The sequence below is a fragment of the Peromyscus maniculatus genome, chromosome 14 (genome assembly GCF_049852395.1).
Source record: "Peromyscus maniculatus bairdii isolate BWxNUB_F1_BW_parent chromosome 14, HU_Pman_BW_mat_3.1, whole genome shotgun sequence".
Taxonomy (NCBI): Eukaryota; Metazoa; Chordata; class Mammalia; order Rodentia; family Cricetidae; genus Peromyscus; species Peromyscus maniculatus.
The window spans coordinates 85,530,937-85,547,224 of NC_134865.1; the positions used below are offsets into that span (position 1 = coordinate 85,530,937).

Consider the following 16,288-nt stretch of genomic DNA (forward strand, 5'->3'; position numbering starts at 1 on the left):
CCAGCTCAGTCCAGCCCAGCTCAGCCCAGCTCAGCCTAGCTCAGCCTAGCTTAGCCTTGCTCAGCCCAGCTCAACCCAGTTCAGCTCAGCCTTGCTCAGCCCAGCCCAGCCCAGCTCAGCCCAGCTCAGTCCAGCCCAGCTCACCCCAGCCCAGCTCACCCCAGCTCAGCCTAGCTCAGCCTTGCTCAGCCCAGCTCACCCCAGCTCAGTCCAGCTCAGCCCAGCTCAGCCCAGCTCAGTCCAGCCCAGCTCAGCCCAGCTCAGCCCAGCTCAGCCCAGCCCAGCTCAGCCCAGCCCAGCCCAGCCCAGCCCAGCCCAGCTCAGCCCAGCCCAGCTCAGCCCACCTCAGCCCAGCTCAGCCCAGCCCAGCTCAGCCCAGCTCAGTCCAGCCCAGCTCAGCTCAGCCCAGCTCAGCTTAGCAAGTCCATCCAGGCCTAGTTCATTTAAACTTAGCCCATCTTAGGCCAGCTCAGACAGCTCACCAAACCCAGCTCAGCCCAGCTCAGCCAACCCAGTCTAACCTAGCTCAATGCAACCCTGTCTAGGTCAGCCCAGCCCAGCTAGACTAGTTCAGCTACACCCAGCCTAGCCTGACCAGCTGTCCTAGCCTAGCTCTGCTAGCCCATTCCAGTACAGCTCATTCAGCTCAGCCCAGCCGACTTCAGCCTGGTCAGCTCAATCCATTCCAGCCTAGCCAAGTTTATCCCAGCCGAGCTCAGCTCACCCTAGCTCATTCCAGCTCAGCCTACCCTAGTCTGGCTCAGCTAGCCCATTCCAGCCTACCTCACCCAGTCTAGCCTGGCTCAGCCCAGCTCATTTATCCTAGGCCAGCCCAGCTCCACTCGGCTCATCCCAGCATAGCCCAGGTAGACCAGTTCAGCCCAGTCTAGCTTCGTCCAGCTCTGCTCAGCACATTTCAGTCTTGCTTGTCCCAGCTCAGCTCAGCTCATCCCAGCTCAGCTCAGCCTAGGCCAGCTGAGATCAGCCTAGCTCAGTCATCCCGGATCAGCCACCCCAGCCCAGCCCAGCCCAGCCCAGTTTGGCCAGTCCAGTCTAGTTTACTCCAGTTTAGCACAATTCATGCCAGCCCAGTCCAGCTCAGCTCAGTCCATTCCAGCCTAATCCAGATCATCCCAGTTCATTACAGCTTAGCTCAGCCTCGCCCAGCTCAGACAGCCTATCTCAGACTAGCTGAGTCATCCAGCCCATGCCGGCCTAGCTCACCCCACTCCATCCCACCCCACCCTACCCCATCCTGTCCCACCCCACCCCACCCCACCCCACCCCATCCCATCCCATTCTGCTTAGCGTAGCCTCAGCTCATTTTAACTCATCTCACTCTAGCCTAGCTCAGCCTCTTTTAACTAATCCCACTCTAGCCCAGCTTAGCCCAGTCCATTTCAGCAAGCCCATCCCAGCCTAGGCCAGTTCCAGTCAACTCAGTTCAGCTTAGACCAGTTCAACCAGCCCAGTCTCAACTCAACTCAGCCTAGCCCAGCCCAGCCTAGCCCGGCTCAACCCAGTCAGACCATTCCTAGCCCAGCTCAGTCCATTCTAGACTAGCTTAGGCAGCCCAACTGTTTCCCATCTCAGGCAAGAAGAGCCCATCTCCGATTTGCTCAGCCTAGCCCAGTCTAATTTAGGCCAGGCCAACATAGTTCATCCCACCCTAGTCTAATCCAGACCAGCTCATTTAAGCCTATTCCAGTGCAGCTCACACCAGCCAAGCTCATCCTGGTGTAGCCCAGCCCAGCCCAGCCCAGCCCAGCCCAGCCCAGTCTAACTTAGTGCATCCCAACCCAGGCTAGTTTAGCTCAGCCCAGTTCAGCCTGGTCTCATCCATTTTAGCTTAGCCTATCTCTGCCCAGCCCAGCCCAGCCTAGCTCAGTCCAGTTCAGTTCAGACCAGTGTAGCTCAGCTCATCCCATTCCAGATTAGCCCAGTCACCCAAGTCAGCCCGCTTTGCCCCATCTTAATCAGTTCAGCCCACCTCAGCCCACCTCAGCCCAGGTTGGACCAGCCCGATTCAGACTAGCCCAGCTCAGTTTAGCCCATTATAGACTAGCTCGGTCAGCCCAACTTGGCCTCCCTTGTTCCAGCTCAGCCTAGATCAGTCTGATTCAGCTCCGCTAAGGTGAGCCCAGCCCAGCCTGGCCACAGGCACTTGAGTCAACCCCACCCCTTGCTGTTGTCTCCTAAGCCTCGCCTCAGTCCAGCCTGTAAGTCTCTCGCTGCTGCTTTCTAGGAAGCTGGGTTTCGTCAAGTTTTCTCTGGTCTGCGTCTCAGCCCATGGCACATCCTTGTGCCTGTGTTCACGCCCTGTATCCCCTGGCTTGCTCTTCGAATCTCCTTTTCCTTCCTGCTAATGCGTCTCTACCCTGTGTTCTCAGGCCTGGTCTGGTTGAGACTCCTCAGTGCACCAATGAGCAAAGGAGTCCAGACCATCCTGGGACCCACCTGCTCAAGGTCGTTGAGTGTCCTCCATGGGGGAACAGCCAGGCCTCCTTTGGCCAGGTGGTCCCACACTGAAGGTCCATCCTCATGGCTATAGGCCATCTGCCCCATGGGAGGGAGGTTGGGACTGGGCAAGGCCTTGGCTGGAAGCTGTGTCCTCAGCATCTCCGCTCTTCTCTTTGTGTGGTTGCCTGTGGATGGGCCAGGCCTGGAGCCGAGGGGGCTGCATGACTGTGTGTCTGGCCCCTAGATGGGGTCCCTCACCCACTTCCTGTTCCACCTCCTCATTGTGGCCTCTTGCCTCCGAGTCATGTCTGGCCTGTGGTCTGGCTGTGGTGGAGACAGGTGTGTCTGACCACACGGGCCTTGGTGGGGCCAGGACTCCACATGCCTGGCCATAGGGGTAGGTTGGGGCCTGAGATGCAGGAAAAGGAAAGATACTGAGACAGAGATGGAGAGGGAAAGAGGACAATTAGGGGTAGAGGAGAGGCCCAAGAGCGTCAGGGAGCCAGAGGAGCAAGGCTACTCCAGAGGGATCCCTAAGCCAATGAGGCTTCTGAGAAGACCTTTGCTGTCACAGAGTTGACATGATGTGGGGAAGTGTCTGAAACGGCTCATCACGAGCTGCGGCGGCCTCCATGGCTAGTTCCTTGAGAAAGTAGATGCCCCAGGCTGAGGGTCAACATGGAGGCCTTCAGGTCACAGTTCAGTGCTACCTCCATTTGTATCCCTTGCAACCCTGAATCAACTTCCTATCACATCTCTCCCAGGATGGGCCTTTGCCCTCCAGGGCTCCTCAGAGATTGTCAGGGTCGGGTCTCACCCTTCACTTAGTCCTCTACACATTCTATGGTCCTCTCCCCACAATGTCCCCCTTTGTAAGCTGTCTCTGTCTTGTGCCTTATTTACATCATAACAGGACTCTGGAGCTTCACACAAGCCCCAGACAGTCTTTGCTCAGGAACGGCCTTGTCTGGAGGGGAAAGGTTGTCAATGAGAAGGTGTGAGGGGGTCATGTCAACGCTGGGTGCTGAGTTGGGGAAGTTAGCTTTTCTGGGGTCTCGCATAGATACTTCACAGAGGAGGGGCTTGGAAAGTGTGGAGCGAATTGAAGTCCCCTTGACTGTGAAGCCAGCCAAGGGAGTTTGACAGATGGACAGGGGAGGAAGCTTGGTCCTGAGTTCCAGAGATCTGGGGGGACACACAGACCTGTATAGAGAGGCCCGGGAGGTTGTCCTCAGTCTCAGCATGCCTTGGAGCCGTCAGCAACGGGGGACATTGTGGCCGCCTGGCTTAGTCATTTCTGCTGCTGTTACAGAAGACCACGGGCGAAGGGGCTTAGTCAGTAAAGGTTCATCTCTTGGTTCAAAGCTGGAAGCAATGGGCTGGAATGGTCAGTCTGGTAACAGCCGCTTCCCAGTCTACAGAGGGTCATTTAAGGTCATGTGTCCTGCCATGAGGCTCTCTCATGACTCGGTCACCTCCTTTTGGTCTTAGGGTTTGCTAGCCCACGTCACAAGACATTCTCCAGGGACATCATGCCAACATGGAGTTGCTCAAGGCCAACAGTGTGTCATCAAGGCCAAGAAGTATGGACACGGGGACAGGGAATTCAGGCTGCGGCTGTTCATCCATGGCTATGAGGTGGGTCCAGCAGCTGAGCTGATGATGTCCCACAGAGATGTTTTCTGTGCGGGGTTAGAGTGGCTGTATGTACGGACTGTGGTGACAGCTCTTGACAGGTCATCCCTTGTGAGCCTCCCACATGGTCCTGGTCAGTGTTGGACACAGTGCTTCTGTTTGGGCTGCCGTCTTTCAGTTTTCACATTTTGATTTTGGAGGACACAGGCCCCGCTTCCATCATTTAGGACTCTTGTCACTGGGTTAAAGTCCACGAGGCGAATCCTTGATGACCTCATCTTGAGATAGTGACCTTGGTCACACGGTGAAGACCCATTCCCCAAAGGACACACTTATGGGTTCCAAGATGTGATTGTGTCTTTTGGGGACTCCCACAAGTCCTCTGTGGTGGACTGATAAGGGAGTAGAGAGAAGAAAGTGGCCTCTTGGTCCTAGGAGGTCATTCATGGTATGCAGAGGCCAGGGTCACTGGCCTGGCTGTCTGGGCTGAGTCTAGTTCCCAGTGGACTCTCTGTCATTCCAGGTGGGATTTGCTCCTATGTGACAATTCCTATCACCACATTGTACTCCTTGAGAAGAGCCCTTGCTGCCTGTGTCCAGTGTCTGTGGGGATCTCATGGCTTGGAGGGATGGTCATTGGAAGACACTGAGCTATGATTTTCAGGAATGTTAGTCTAGGAGCTGGTTGGGGAAGAGGACCACCTAGGCCTCAGCCTAGAAGTGGGTAGGGCTAGGAGAATCTGGCACGAGGAGGGTGTGGGCCAGGTCTTGTCTTCCCAAGACAGTGTGTGTCTGCATGTGAGACTGAGCCTGTTTTAGAGTGGTGTGTGTGTGTGTGTGTGTGTGTGTGTGTGTGTGTGTGTGTGTGTGTGTGTGTGTGTGTCTGGCACCTGACTCTGGATGTATCTGGGGGGGGGTCTGTGCAATCTGTGTGACTGTGTGTCTGACATACATTTGAATGTGAGTGACGGTGTGCTCCTCAGCGTGAATGCACAATGTCATTGTGTGCTGGCCAGGGCTGGGGCTTGGGACAAGTCCTGAGCAGTGCCTCTTTCCAGTCTGGCTGGTCACCCTCCCAGTCCTGGGTCTCCTGCACTCAGCAGGGGTAGCCTTCTGTGCCTTTGCCACCCATGCCTTCCCCGGGTGCCCTGAGGCTTGTAGAAGCCTGGCTCTACAGCAGAGAAGAGGGCTCAGATACCTGGGGGCTGTGGTCTTGTCCTGGCAGACTTATCTCCGTCTTAGTTTTCCTAAAGTCCCATGGTGCTGATCTTGGAACCCCAATGTGGATCTCCTTGTGAGACCATCACTACTTATGATGACAAGGGCGTTTGGCCAACTGACCCTCAAAATGGTCTTAATAGTTCTCATGCCTTTATCTAGGGCCCAGTAGGGCCACACCCACCCTAGGCATCCTTCTTACTAGAAATATTCTCATCATTTAAGCATTTTCTGAAAGTCATTGGCTACTGATTTTTCCTTCCTATGAAGACTTCTTTTTTCTTATTGATTCCAGAACCATCATTGCATATGAGAGAACCCTGTCTTATGTAACGTGAATTCATGTCCCAGGGATGATAATACTAGGTTTGGATGACTCTTGCACACTTGTGTGTCCTCTCTCAGTCTATCCAGGGTCAGGGACTGGCCTGTCTGCCTGCACTTAGTGGGTGGACAGATTGTGGTCCTGGAGAGTGACCTGCACCAGGTTCCTGGGGGCCCAGCTCTGATTCTAGCATTAGCCCATCAGGCTTTGCCCTTCACTTCAGCTTAAGAAGTGGGAAGTGAGTCTGGGCTGGAGGTCGGCAGGAATGGTGGACTGGGTGGAGGCTGGTCTGGAAACCCTGGGTTTTGAAGAGGATCCCACAGAGGTGGCTGCTTTTCACCCTTTGGTCCTTGTCCATGTCCTTGGTACCCATCGCCCCAATGGTCGCCTCAAACACCTTCTCAGTGTGCTCTCAGGAGTTATGGGAAAGAACTTTACTAAGAAACCCAGAGACAAAGTACAACTGCTGGCAGAGGCTTGGAGTTGCTGAGGCCTCAGGGCTAGGCTCTGCTGCTGCCCCGTGGGAGGCTCCTTTTTCCCACAGCAGGACTCTGCCTAGCCCAGAGGTCTGAAGTAGCTCTTTTCAGTTTTGCGGCCTCATGCTGAATGCCTGTCTGTCTCTCTTCGTTCTTCAGGGACAGAGGGCTGTAGGGAAAGTCTGGGTCATGTCTGGAGACAGTGAGGCAGGATGGCTTCCACGGAGCGAGGGCCTGGATTTGTTCTGGGTTGATTCTGAGTGCCCCAGCTTTGACTCTGGGCTCTAGGCGGGGGCCTAGTAGGGACTTTAGGCCCTGGGGCCTAGTAGGGACTTTGTGGTTATTCAGTCAAAATGAAGTGACCCTGATGCCCACAGGTCTGGGGTGAGCCCCGGTGGTTAGCATCCACCCTAAAACTCAGATCAAATTGACGAGGAACAGATGTTGTTCCAAAGCTTGTCTCAAAGTATCTGTGTGTAGGTCAGCCCACACTGGTGCCTTGATCTGGAACTTTCTGGATGCTGATATATCAGTTGTTGGTCCCCAAATCTGGTCCTTTTGGGCAGTTCTGCTCCATCCTACAACCCAGCACATAGCAGGAGCCTCAGACACACACGGCTGCAGGCCTGCAAGGGAGCTGGCATTGTGCTTATGCCCTGGTCTGGAGGATGTTGGCATAGTCGTGGAGGGTCTGGGGTGTACTCTGCGTCAGTGTGGACAAGACCCACTTCACCTGGGGAAAAGGTGTGCATGAGGATGGCTCTGCAGCTTGGCCTAGCCCTCCCTAGCCCCACCCACTGAGGTGCAGGACTCCACCTTCAGGAGGGTGACAGTGGCCCCATAGCTCACGCTGAGCAGGAACAGGGTGATGAAGACGTAGATGCTGGTCCACAGCTCTTCCAGCTCCTCACTCTCGGCCTCTTCTGCACATAGGTCCTGGAGGTCTAGCTCTGGGGGGACCAGCCAGTCAGCTTCCCAAGACTCCAGGTGACAGCGGGGAGGGGTAGAGTCCCCATTCCACCTGCCCAGAGTCTCTAGATGGCCCTGGATGCCAGCTGTCCTGCTTTCTCCCCTGACCCTGATTACTCATTCCCTCTGCCTACTCCAGAGCCCACAGTGGCCTGATGCCCCCACCATTGGCATAGTTTTGCTTCTGGCCACAGGATGCCTCTATCCAGCCTGCAGAGAGTTCTTCAGAGAGTGCCCAGGGCTCTCCAGGAAGGGCTCTGAGCTCCTAGGCTTATTTGCAGGACCTCCATGCAGGCTCTGGCTCCAGGAATCTTGGCTGTGGTCTCTGAGGGGCAGGTCAGGAGACATGGGCTCTGAGCCCAGGCCTGTGGGACTCTAGGGAGGGCCTCCTGGCCTTGTAGGGGTTCTGCTCTTGCCTTAGCCTCCCTGTTGTCTGGTTTACTAGTCTCACCAGCTACCATACCAGCTGTCCCACAGTTCAGGACTCCACCTTCTTCGGTCTCTCATGGCCTGGCGTGGGCTGAAGGGGAGCCTGGAAGCAGACCTGACGTGCTGGCTGGCTCTGCCATCAGTGGGCCTCAGAGGCATCTCAGACACAAAGGCTGGACATTTATCTCTGGATATGACCGGTGTGTCTGGGCTCCATTGTGTGCATGACTGTGTGTGTGTGTGTGTGTGTCTGTGATGAGAGCCTCTGGTCTCAACGTGTATGAGACATATGTGTTGGTGGTTGGGTCTAGGATGGGTGTGGGCATGTCCTGGTTCTGGCCTCTTTATCCTTCTGGGCCTGGGATGGATGTATAGCTTGCTTTGGGCTATTACTAAACCAGAGAGAATGATGAAGCCTACCTGTGGTGTGTGTGTGTGTGTGTGTGTGTGTGTGTGTGTGTGTGTGTGTGTGTGTGTCTGCCTATCTTAGGGTTATAGCAGATAGAGAACAGTGGTATGGGAGGTTGAGGCCATGGGAGGAGGCCATGTGGAAGATACTGGGCTCTCTTACAGGATATAAATCCTGTTTCTATCTTGGACTCACTGGCTCAAGTATATAAAAGGAAAGGACTGGGAATGACCTGGGCAAGCAGAGAGCAGTGGGAAGCCTAGTGCAAGCCACATGTGAGCATGGGTGAGGCGTGTTGCTATGTCAGGTGCCTGCAAGTGTGTGCTGTTTGGCAGTGCTGTGCTTTTGGGGTCACAAGGCTTGGTGATCTGAGTGTGTATGTGGCTGTGTGTGTGTGTGTGTGTGTGTGTGTGTGTGTATGTGTGTGTGCTAACAGGGCATAGATGAGTGCACCTGACCAGGTGAGGCTGGCAGCCTATTCCAGCCCTTGAAATGAGGTTGGCATGAGGCTGGACAGTAAGAGGAGGGGCACCAGGTCCTTAGCCAGACCTGCTGTGACCATAGGGTCAGGGCAGCTGGTCAGGACTATGGGTTCAGCCTCAGTGGCTGCTGGGTACAGAGGAGAAGGAGCAGGGCCATGAGGAGTCCTGCCTCCCAGGATGCTGACTTTGGCAATTTCTCTACCTGAAGGGGTTCTAATATCCAGGAATACCTGGGGAGCAGAAACTTGCAAGACTGAGGGGTGGGTGCTGAGGCCTCCCAGGCTGGCTCATTTTAGCCACTCCTCTAGACAGCTCCTCTCTGGCTGTTTGGATCCCATTCGGGTGCATGATAGACAGCGGAGGTCAGGAAGGACCAGGGGGGCCGGAGCTGCCCTCTGTGATGTCCTATCTGTCCAGTACCCAACACAGCCAGACGGACGATCTGTGCTTTACCCCTGCCCCTCTCTTGCAATGTCCCTTCCTCTGTGCCAAGACACTTCAGCCCACAGCTTGCCCTCCCCAAGAACAGGCACCCAGGGCTCTAAGCAGGCACTGAGTGTTTATTGGGATGGCTTCTGTGTTACATCAGCGGGCAGAGTCCTGCCATCCACCTTCCCCACCACAGTTACATGGAGCCCCGGGAAGGATGGAGGGAGGCATCATTTACCAGGGATCTTGGATATTGTTTTCGTCAGCGTCCTAGGTTCTGGCAGTGCCTCATGGATCACTTGGCAGGTGAATTTTTTATTCTGTGCCCAGTGTGCCTTGGTGACCTCTAGGCGGCTGAAGATGAAGAAGCCTTGACCAGGGCCGTTGGACTTCAGAGGTGCTGTGGTTCTGTGCTGTGTGTTTGGGATCAGCATCTCATCTTGCAGCCACCGCACTGAGATATCCTCCGGGAAGAAGTTCTGGATCAGGCAGGTGAGTGTGTGTTTGTCCTTGTTCTCCTCCTCTGGTGGTGGCGGGAACACATACACCTCGGGGGCTGAGCGCTGGCCTGTGGACAAACGTTAGTTAGCCAGGCCTTCGCCTCTGTGACCACTCCCTCCCCACCTCCCGTACTTACCCTGGGCCTTGGTGATGGCGCGCACAATGGGCCTGGGCAGCTGAGGGTGGTTCACGCTGCACCTATAGCCTTCACCTTCAATCCAGTCCTTGACATCCACCGGCAGGATGGAAGTGATACTGGTTGTTGCGTTGTGGTGCCTGGTAGAACTCTGGGCTGCTAAGCCTGCAGGATTCCGATGCTCTTGGGTCCATGTCACAGTGACATTCTCCTTGCTTTCCAGGTCCACCACCAGACAGGTAAGCTTGGGAGCCTTTCTTACATACAGGTCCAGGGGGCTGGGTGGGATCAGGTAGGTATTCACACCACGTGGCTCATATTCTGTGGGGGCAGAAAGGGCTGTGTGAGATCCTGCCCTTCCCTCAGAACTCTGAGGTCTGGGCATCAGGCGAGGGGAGGGCCTACCTTGGCACTTCTGGGTATGGATCTCATAGTCCTCGTCTTGGGAGGTGACCTTGCAGGAGAAGGTGCTCTCAGACATCCATTGCTCCATGGTGATGTTGAGTTCGCTGTAGGTCGAGGCTAGCTTCCCCTCCTTCTTGATTGGGATAACACTTGGCGACGCGTCTGGCATCTGCTGTCCATCCTTTAGCCAGGTGATGGTGACATCGTCTGGGGCATGGCCATCAACGAAGCAGTAGAGCTGTATGGTGGAGTGGAATGCTTTGGGGTTGCAGGATGAGTGGAGCAGCTTCAGGGTGGGCTGGGTGATATTGACAGGCGATGCTAGGGCAGAGGCAGTGAGATGTGAGTGTCTCCCCAGCCTTGCGCTCCCCCAGGTCTCAGCCCAGATCCCCGAGGGTGCTGGGCACACCCCTGTCCTTCTGTCCCAGGTATGCATGAGAGGTCCTGCCTGCTCTGACCATGTTCTCTCCTCCTGTACCTGTAGCCGGCCCAGCCCTGCTTACCTTTGATCGTCTTGTTGCTGTTGAATCCGGATGGGGCATGCGTCACCTGGCAGGTGAAAGTCTTGGCTGACTTGCTCTTGGTGGTCACTTGGCTGGTGGTGACCTTGAGTTCAGAGCCGAGGGCAGGGAAGTTCACGGTGCTCATGTTCGGGGAGTTTGAATGCCAGATCACATTCACCGGGTCAGGGAAGTAGTCCTTTATCAGGCAGCCCAGTGTCACGGGGGCAGTGTCTGCCTTACAGGGCTTCAAGGGGTAGACAGAAGGTTCCTGGACAGAGGCTGTGAGACAGGATCTGGGTTAGACTGGCCTCACATTCCTGCACTCCTGCAGGTTGGGGGACTTGTTCGGGTGGATGTGACTGAAGCAGGGCTCTGGGGACAGATGGTCAGACTCCTGGGTCCATTCTTCATTCTCTGAACCCAAGCCCAGACCCAGGGAGCCCCCTGACTCTTTACACTTGCCAGGGTTTCCTCACTCATTGTCCCCAGCTGGCTTAGCACAGGAGGGCTGGACTTGAGCTTGGGAGGAAGAGGCCAACTCTTGCTCCCTTTCTTGATTGGGAAATTTAGCCAGGTGACAGTGACATCCTCTAGGATATGACCATACATGAAGCAGTAGATCTGGGTGGTGGACTGGAAGGAGTTAGGGTTGTAGGATGAACAGAGTAGCTTCAATGTGGGCTGAGTGATATTGACAGTGGGACCAGGCTGTCCCTTAGGTTTAAGTTCAGGGAACAGGTACCCCACAGGGCTTGGGGACCCAGAGATGCAGTGAATTGCCAGATTATCCCTTCTGTCCCTACTCTTGGGGACTGGGGATTCAGAGCCTTCCCAGGACCACCGGTTCCTCTGTGAGTCGCATTAAATCTGTTTTAGGCCATATGGAGGACAGAGCTGTGTGACTCTTGCTCCCTAGGGCTATTGGTTCCAGCCTCTCAGATACATGTGTGCTCTGCTTTCCCCTTTACCATAACCCAACCTGCACAGTGTTCTGCCTCCCAGAGGACCCCTGTTGATCCCAGACAGCACACAGAGAATAAAACCACCACTTCAGAAGCCACCTTGGTGGCTGCCTAAATCGCTCTAGTGTGCACACACACCCATGATATTCTCCTGAGCCAGGGGGCCAGCTCAGCTCTGTGCCAGCCCCCAGAAAGCACAGGGTACTGTTAAGCCTGCTTGGCTCTACCTACCCAGTCTAGACTGTCCACGACAGGACAACCTTCTTGGAGGACACCTAAAACACCCATAAATGATTTCGAGCAATCTATCTTAAGCCCAGTTCAGTTCAGCACCAGAAAGTTCAACCAGACCAACAGACTTGTAACCGTTTGGCCCAGTCCAGGACAGCTTAGCTTAGCCCAGCTCAGCTCAGCCTAACCTGGCCAATCCCAGCTCAGCCTAGTTTAGTGCAGCCCAGGCCAGTCCATCCCAGCCTGTCCCAGCCCAGGTCAATAAGCCCACGCAGCCTGGCAGAGGTCAGCACAGCCTAGCCCAGTTCATCTCAGCCCAGATCAGACTAGAACAGTATATTCTACATCATCCCAGCTCAGTCCAGTCCACTTCAGCCTAGCTCAGTACACTCAGCTAGGCCCAGGTAACTCAGCCCAGCCCAGGTTAGCTCATTCTGGCTCATCCAAGTTCAGCTCAGGCTAGCACAGCTCAGCCATCTTACGGAAGTCTAAGCCCAGCTCACCTCAGCTAAGTTCGGCCTATACCAGTTCAGCCCAGTGTAGCCCAGCTCATCCTGGCCCAGCCCCACTCAGTCTAGGCCAACCCAGTCTACCTTAGGTTAGTCTAGCCAGTCTGGCTCAACCCATATCAGCCCCACTCAGCTTAGCTCAGCCCAGCCTAGCCTAGACTTTTTCGGCTAAGCTAGCTTAGACCATATCAGCACAGCCCAGCCTTGCTGAGGCCAGCCCAGCTCACCTAAGACAAGACTAGTGTAGCTCAGCTCAGCTCAGCCTACCCAATCCAGCTCAGCCTAGTAATGCAATCCAGTTCAGCCCGGCATAGTCAGGCTCAGCCAGGTACAGCTAAGTTCAGTCTGGCCTAATCTAGTCCAGTCCAGCCCAGTTTACCCTAGTTTATCCTAGCTAGGAATGGACCAGACCAGTCCACCCAAGATAGCTCAGCTTAGTCCAACTAAACTGAGCCCAGCCCAGCCCAGGCTAGTCTAGTCCAGCCCAGTTCAGTCCAGCCCAGCCCAGTCCAGTCCAGTCCAGTCCAGCACAGCCCAGTTCAGTCCAGCCCAGCCCGGTCAAGTCCAGTCCTGCTCAGTCCAGGACAGCCCTACTTAGCTTAGCTTAACCCAGCTCAGGCCAATTTAGCCCAGTCCAGTCCTACCTTGCCTAGCTCAATCTAGCTCAGTTCAGCTCAGCCTGGTTATCCAAGGCCAAATCAACTAAGCCTAACACACAGCCCAGTCCATACAACCTAGGTTAGCACAGTCCAGTCCAGTCTAGTCTAGTCCAGTCCAGCTCAGTATAGTCAAACTGAGACCAGATTAATCCAGTTTAGCTTAGCTCAGTCCAGTCCAACCTAGTCCAGCTCAGCATAGTCCACCCAATGTAGTTTAGGCCAGTCCAGTCCAACCCAGCCTAGCCAAGTCCCTCCTAATCCAGCCCAGCCCAGCCCAGGCTGGCCTAGTTCAGATTAGCTTAGCCCAGCTCAGCCCAGCTCAAATCAACCTAGACCATCTTAGCTCAGCCTAGTCCAGCCCAGCCCAGCCCAGTCCAGTCCAGCCTAGTCCAGTCCAGCCCAGCCAAGCCCAGCCTAGTTCAGTCCAGTCCAGCCCAGCCCAGCCAGCCCAGCCAGCCCAGTCCAGCCTAGTCCAGCCTAGATCAGCCCAGTCCAGCCCAGTCCAGCCCAGGCCAGCCCAGCCTAGTCCAGTCCAGCCCAGTCCAGCCCAGGCTAGCCTAGTCCAGCCCAGCCCAGCCCAGCCCAGCCTAGTCCAGCCCAGTCCAGCCCAGCCTAGTCCAGCCCAGATCAGCCCAGTCCAGCCCAGTCCAGCCCAGCCAACCCAGTCCATCTCATCCCATCCCATCCTATCCCATCCCATCCCATCCCATCCTATCCCATCCCATCCCATCCCATCCCATCCCATCCCATCCCATCCCATCCCAGCCCAGCGCAGCCCAGCATAGTCCAGCCTAGTCCACCCCTAGTTGTTTTAGTATAGCCCTGTTGAGACCAGTCTAAGTCAGCCCAGCTCAGCCCAACTTAGTTCAGCCTAGCACAGCCTACCCTACCTGAGGCCATACTACTGCAACCCAGCTCAGACCAGCTCATACCAGCTCATACCAGCCCTGCTTAGCCCAGCTCAGCCCAGTCTAGCCTGGTCTGATTCAGATCAGCCAAGCCTACTCTAGTTTAAGCTTGCTTAGTGTACTCCAAGCTAGTCCAGCCCAAACTAGTCCAGTCCAGCTCAACATAGTCCACCCAACCCAGCTCAGGCCAGTCAGTCCAACCCAGCCTAGCCAAGTCTCTCGTAGTTTAACCCAGGCCAGCCTGTCCTAGCTCAGCTTAGTTTTAGCCCTGCTCAGTCCTTCTCAGCCCAGCTCAAATCAACCTAGACCACCTCAGCTCAGCTCAGCTCAGCCCAGTCCAGTCCAGCCCAGCCCAGCTCAGCCCAGTCCGGTCCAGCCCAGCTCAGCCCAGTCCAGTCCAGCCCAGCTCAGCCCAGTCTGGTCCAGCCTGGGTCAGCTTATCATAGTTCAGCCTAGATCAACCCAGCTCAGCCTAGCTCAGTACAGCCCACATCAGCTGAGTATACCCCATGTAGCTCAGGCTAGCCCAGCTCAGTATAGCCAAGCCCAGTCTAGTCCAGCTCAGACCAACCCACATCAGCTGAGTATACCCCACCTAGCTCAGGCCAGCACAGCCCAACTCAGCCCAGCCCTGACCAGCCTAGCCCAGCCCAGCCTAGCTGAGCCCAGCCCAGCCCAGCTCAGCCCAGCCCAGTCCAGCCCAGCTCAGCCTAGCTGAGCCCAGCCCAGCCCTGACCAGCCTAGCCCAGCCCAGCCCAGCTCAGTCCAGCTCAGCTCAGCCTAGCTGAGCCCAGCCCAGCTCAGCCCAGCCCAGCCCAGCCAAGCCCAGCTCAGCCTAGCTAAACCCAGCTCAGCCTTGCTTAGCCCAGCTGAGCCCAGCCCAGCCCAGCTGAACCCAGCCCAGCCCAAATCAGCTCAGCCCAACCCACCCAAGCCCACAGCCCCGTCCAGCCCAGCCCTACTTAGCTCAGCTCAGCCCAACTCAATCAGCTCAGTCCAGTCCAGCCCAGCCCTGCTTAGCCCAGCTCAGCTCAGTCTAGCCTAGTCTGATTTAGATCAGCCAAGCCTACTCTAGTTTACGCTTGCTCAGCCTATTCCAGTCCAGTCCAGCCCAAACTAGCTCAGTCCAGCTCAGCCCAGTCCAGTCTACTTTACTTGGCTCATCCAAGCTCATCCAAGCCCAGCTCCACCCAGGCCGGCTTAGCTCCACCCAACCCTGCCCAGCTCTGTCCAGGTCGGTCCAGTTGTGGACATTGTCCTCTTTGTAGTTAGCTCACCGCGGGACAATTCCTTGCTGTCATTTGCTGCCTCTGGGTGACATTTCTGTCTCGGTAGTTTGCAGGCAGATTCATGTCCAGTCTATTTTGGGGTTTTCGAGTCTCTCTCGACATCTTTAGTTTATCTTGGCTCAGCCCTGTCTGGTTGAGATTCATGGTCCCCTGTCTTTGTGGACAGCTGTAGCAATTTCTAATATCTGCGTGCCTAGTGCAGGGAAGTTGTATCCGAAGGACATTTGAAGACCAAGAGACTCGGTTGCTGTTGGAAAGCAGCCCACGTGTCCCCTTCCCCACCCATGACCCTGTGACCTGTTTGTCCCTCTTTCTTAGGCAAATCCTTTTGCTGAGGTTCCCTTGGGCTGTAATACCTGAGGTCCTCTGGTAGGCAGCGGTGGCTGGTCAGGCTGTCCTCATCTGCAGCCATCTCATGTCCCTGTTCAGGCCCCCAGACGAATCTCTGGTAACCATTGTTATATTCATGCCTGCATGGCAGTGCCTAGGGGACGCTCTGCCTCAGTGCCCTCAGCTAAAAGTGGGGTGGGAACCCCCGACCTTAGCTGCCCTGGAAGTTCCCTTTCTAATCTGTTCTTGGGAAGATGACTAAGGGAGAGTGGGGTCTCAGGTGAGGCCTCTTTCTAGGAGACACACCTGCGTGTTCTGGGCAAGGCACGTTCCTCTCCGCTGTCTGGTCCCAGGTCTCCTCTGCACAGCCCTCATCTTGAGGCCTTGCATGAGCTTGCAGTCACCATGCCTGGCTGCTTGGAGTGCCCCTGCCCTGAGAAGGGACTGGGCTCCAGCCATCGCCTTTTCTGCCCCTTTGGTAGCACTTCAAGGAGAGCGTGGTAGCCACTTTGTGAGTGATTAATGAGGCACAAAGAGGAACGGCCTGTGGGCCAGATATGACATGTGGGGCCTCTTGACAGTGGCACCCTGGTTCCTGCCTCAGCTCTGGAGCTGGCACACTAAGGAGAGTGACTGGCCTTCAGCTGGGGTCCCCTGCCAGCTACTCTGGCAAGGAATCCAGAGGCCAGAGCACATCTGGGCTATGATTGGGTTTCATGGATCTGTGTATTAATGCTATTGTCTCTTCTAGGCCTCTAGTCTATGTCTGGATTGTGGGGAGGGAAGAGAGTAAAGATGATGTGGAAAGCTGGGCTTTGGCTCAGCAGCCCCTGTCTCCTTCCTGGTGCAGGCTCCACCGTGACTTTCTTCTGGCCTTCAGGAATCATCCTTGCCCCATCCCTCCTGTGTGCAGCCTGATCATTCCCTTTTTGCCCCATCAGTGCCCACAGTGGCCCCAGCAGCGAGATGCATTTAGTGCCCACACCCTGCCCTAGCCTTCACTCCATCTCCTCCCCTGGTCCA

The 16,288-nt window shown here is 55.7% G+C and overlaps 2 gene segments (V, D, J or C); both read right to left on the bottom strand.

Moving 5' to 3' along the window:
* The window catches only part of LOC102921979 (Ig alpha chain C region-like), a 213,417-nt gene that overhangs the window by 3,713 nt on the left and 193,416 nt on the right, over positions 1–16,288 (bottom strand).
* Positions 6,677–10,653, bottom strand: LOC102922607 (immunoglobulin heavy constant epsilon-like). The segment is given in 6 exon segments: positions 6,677–6,847; positions 6,931–7,064; positions 9,071–9,400; positions 9,470–9,790; positions 9,875–10,195; positions 10,378–10,653. Coding segments are annotated over 6 exon segments (1,335 nt in total).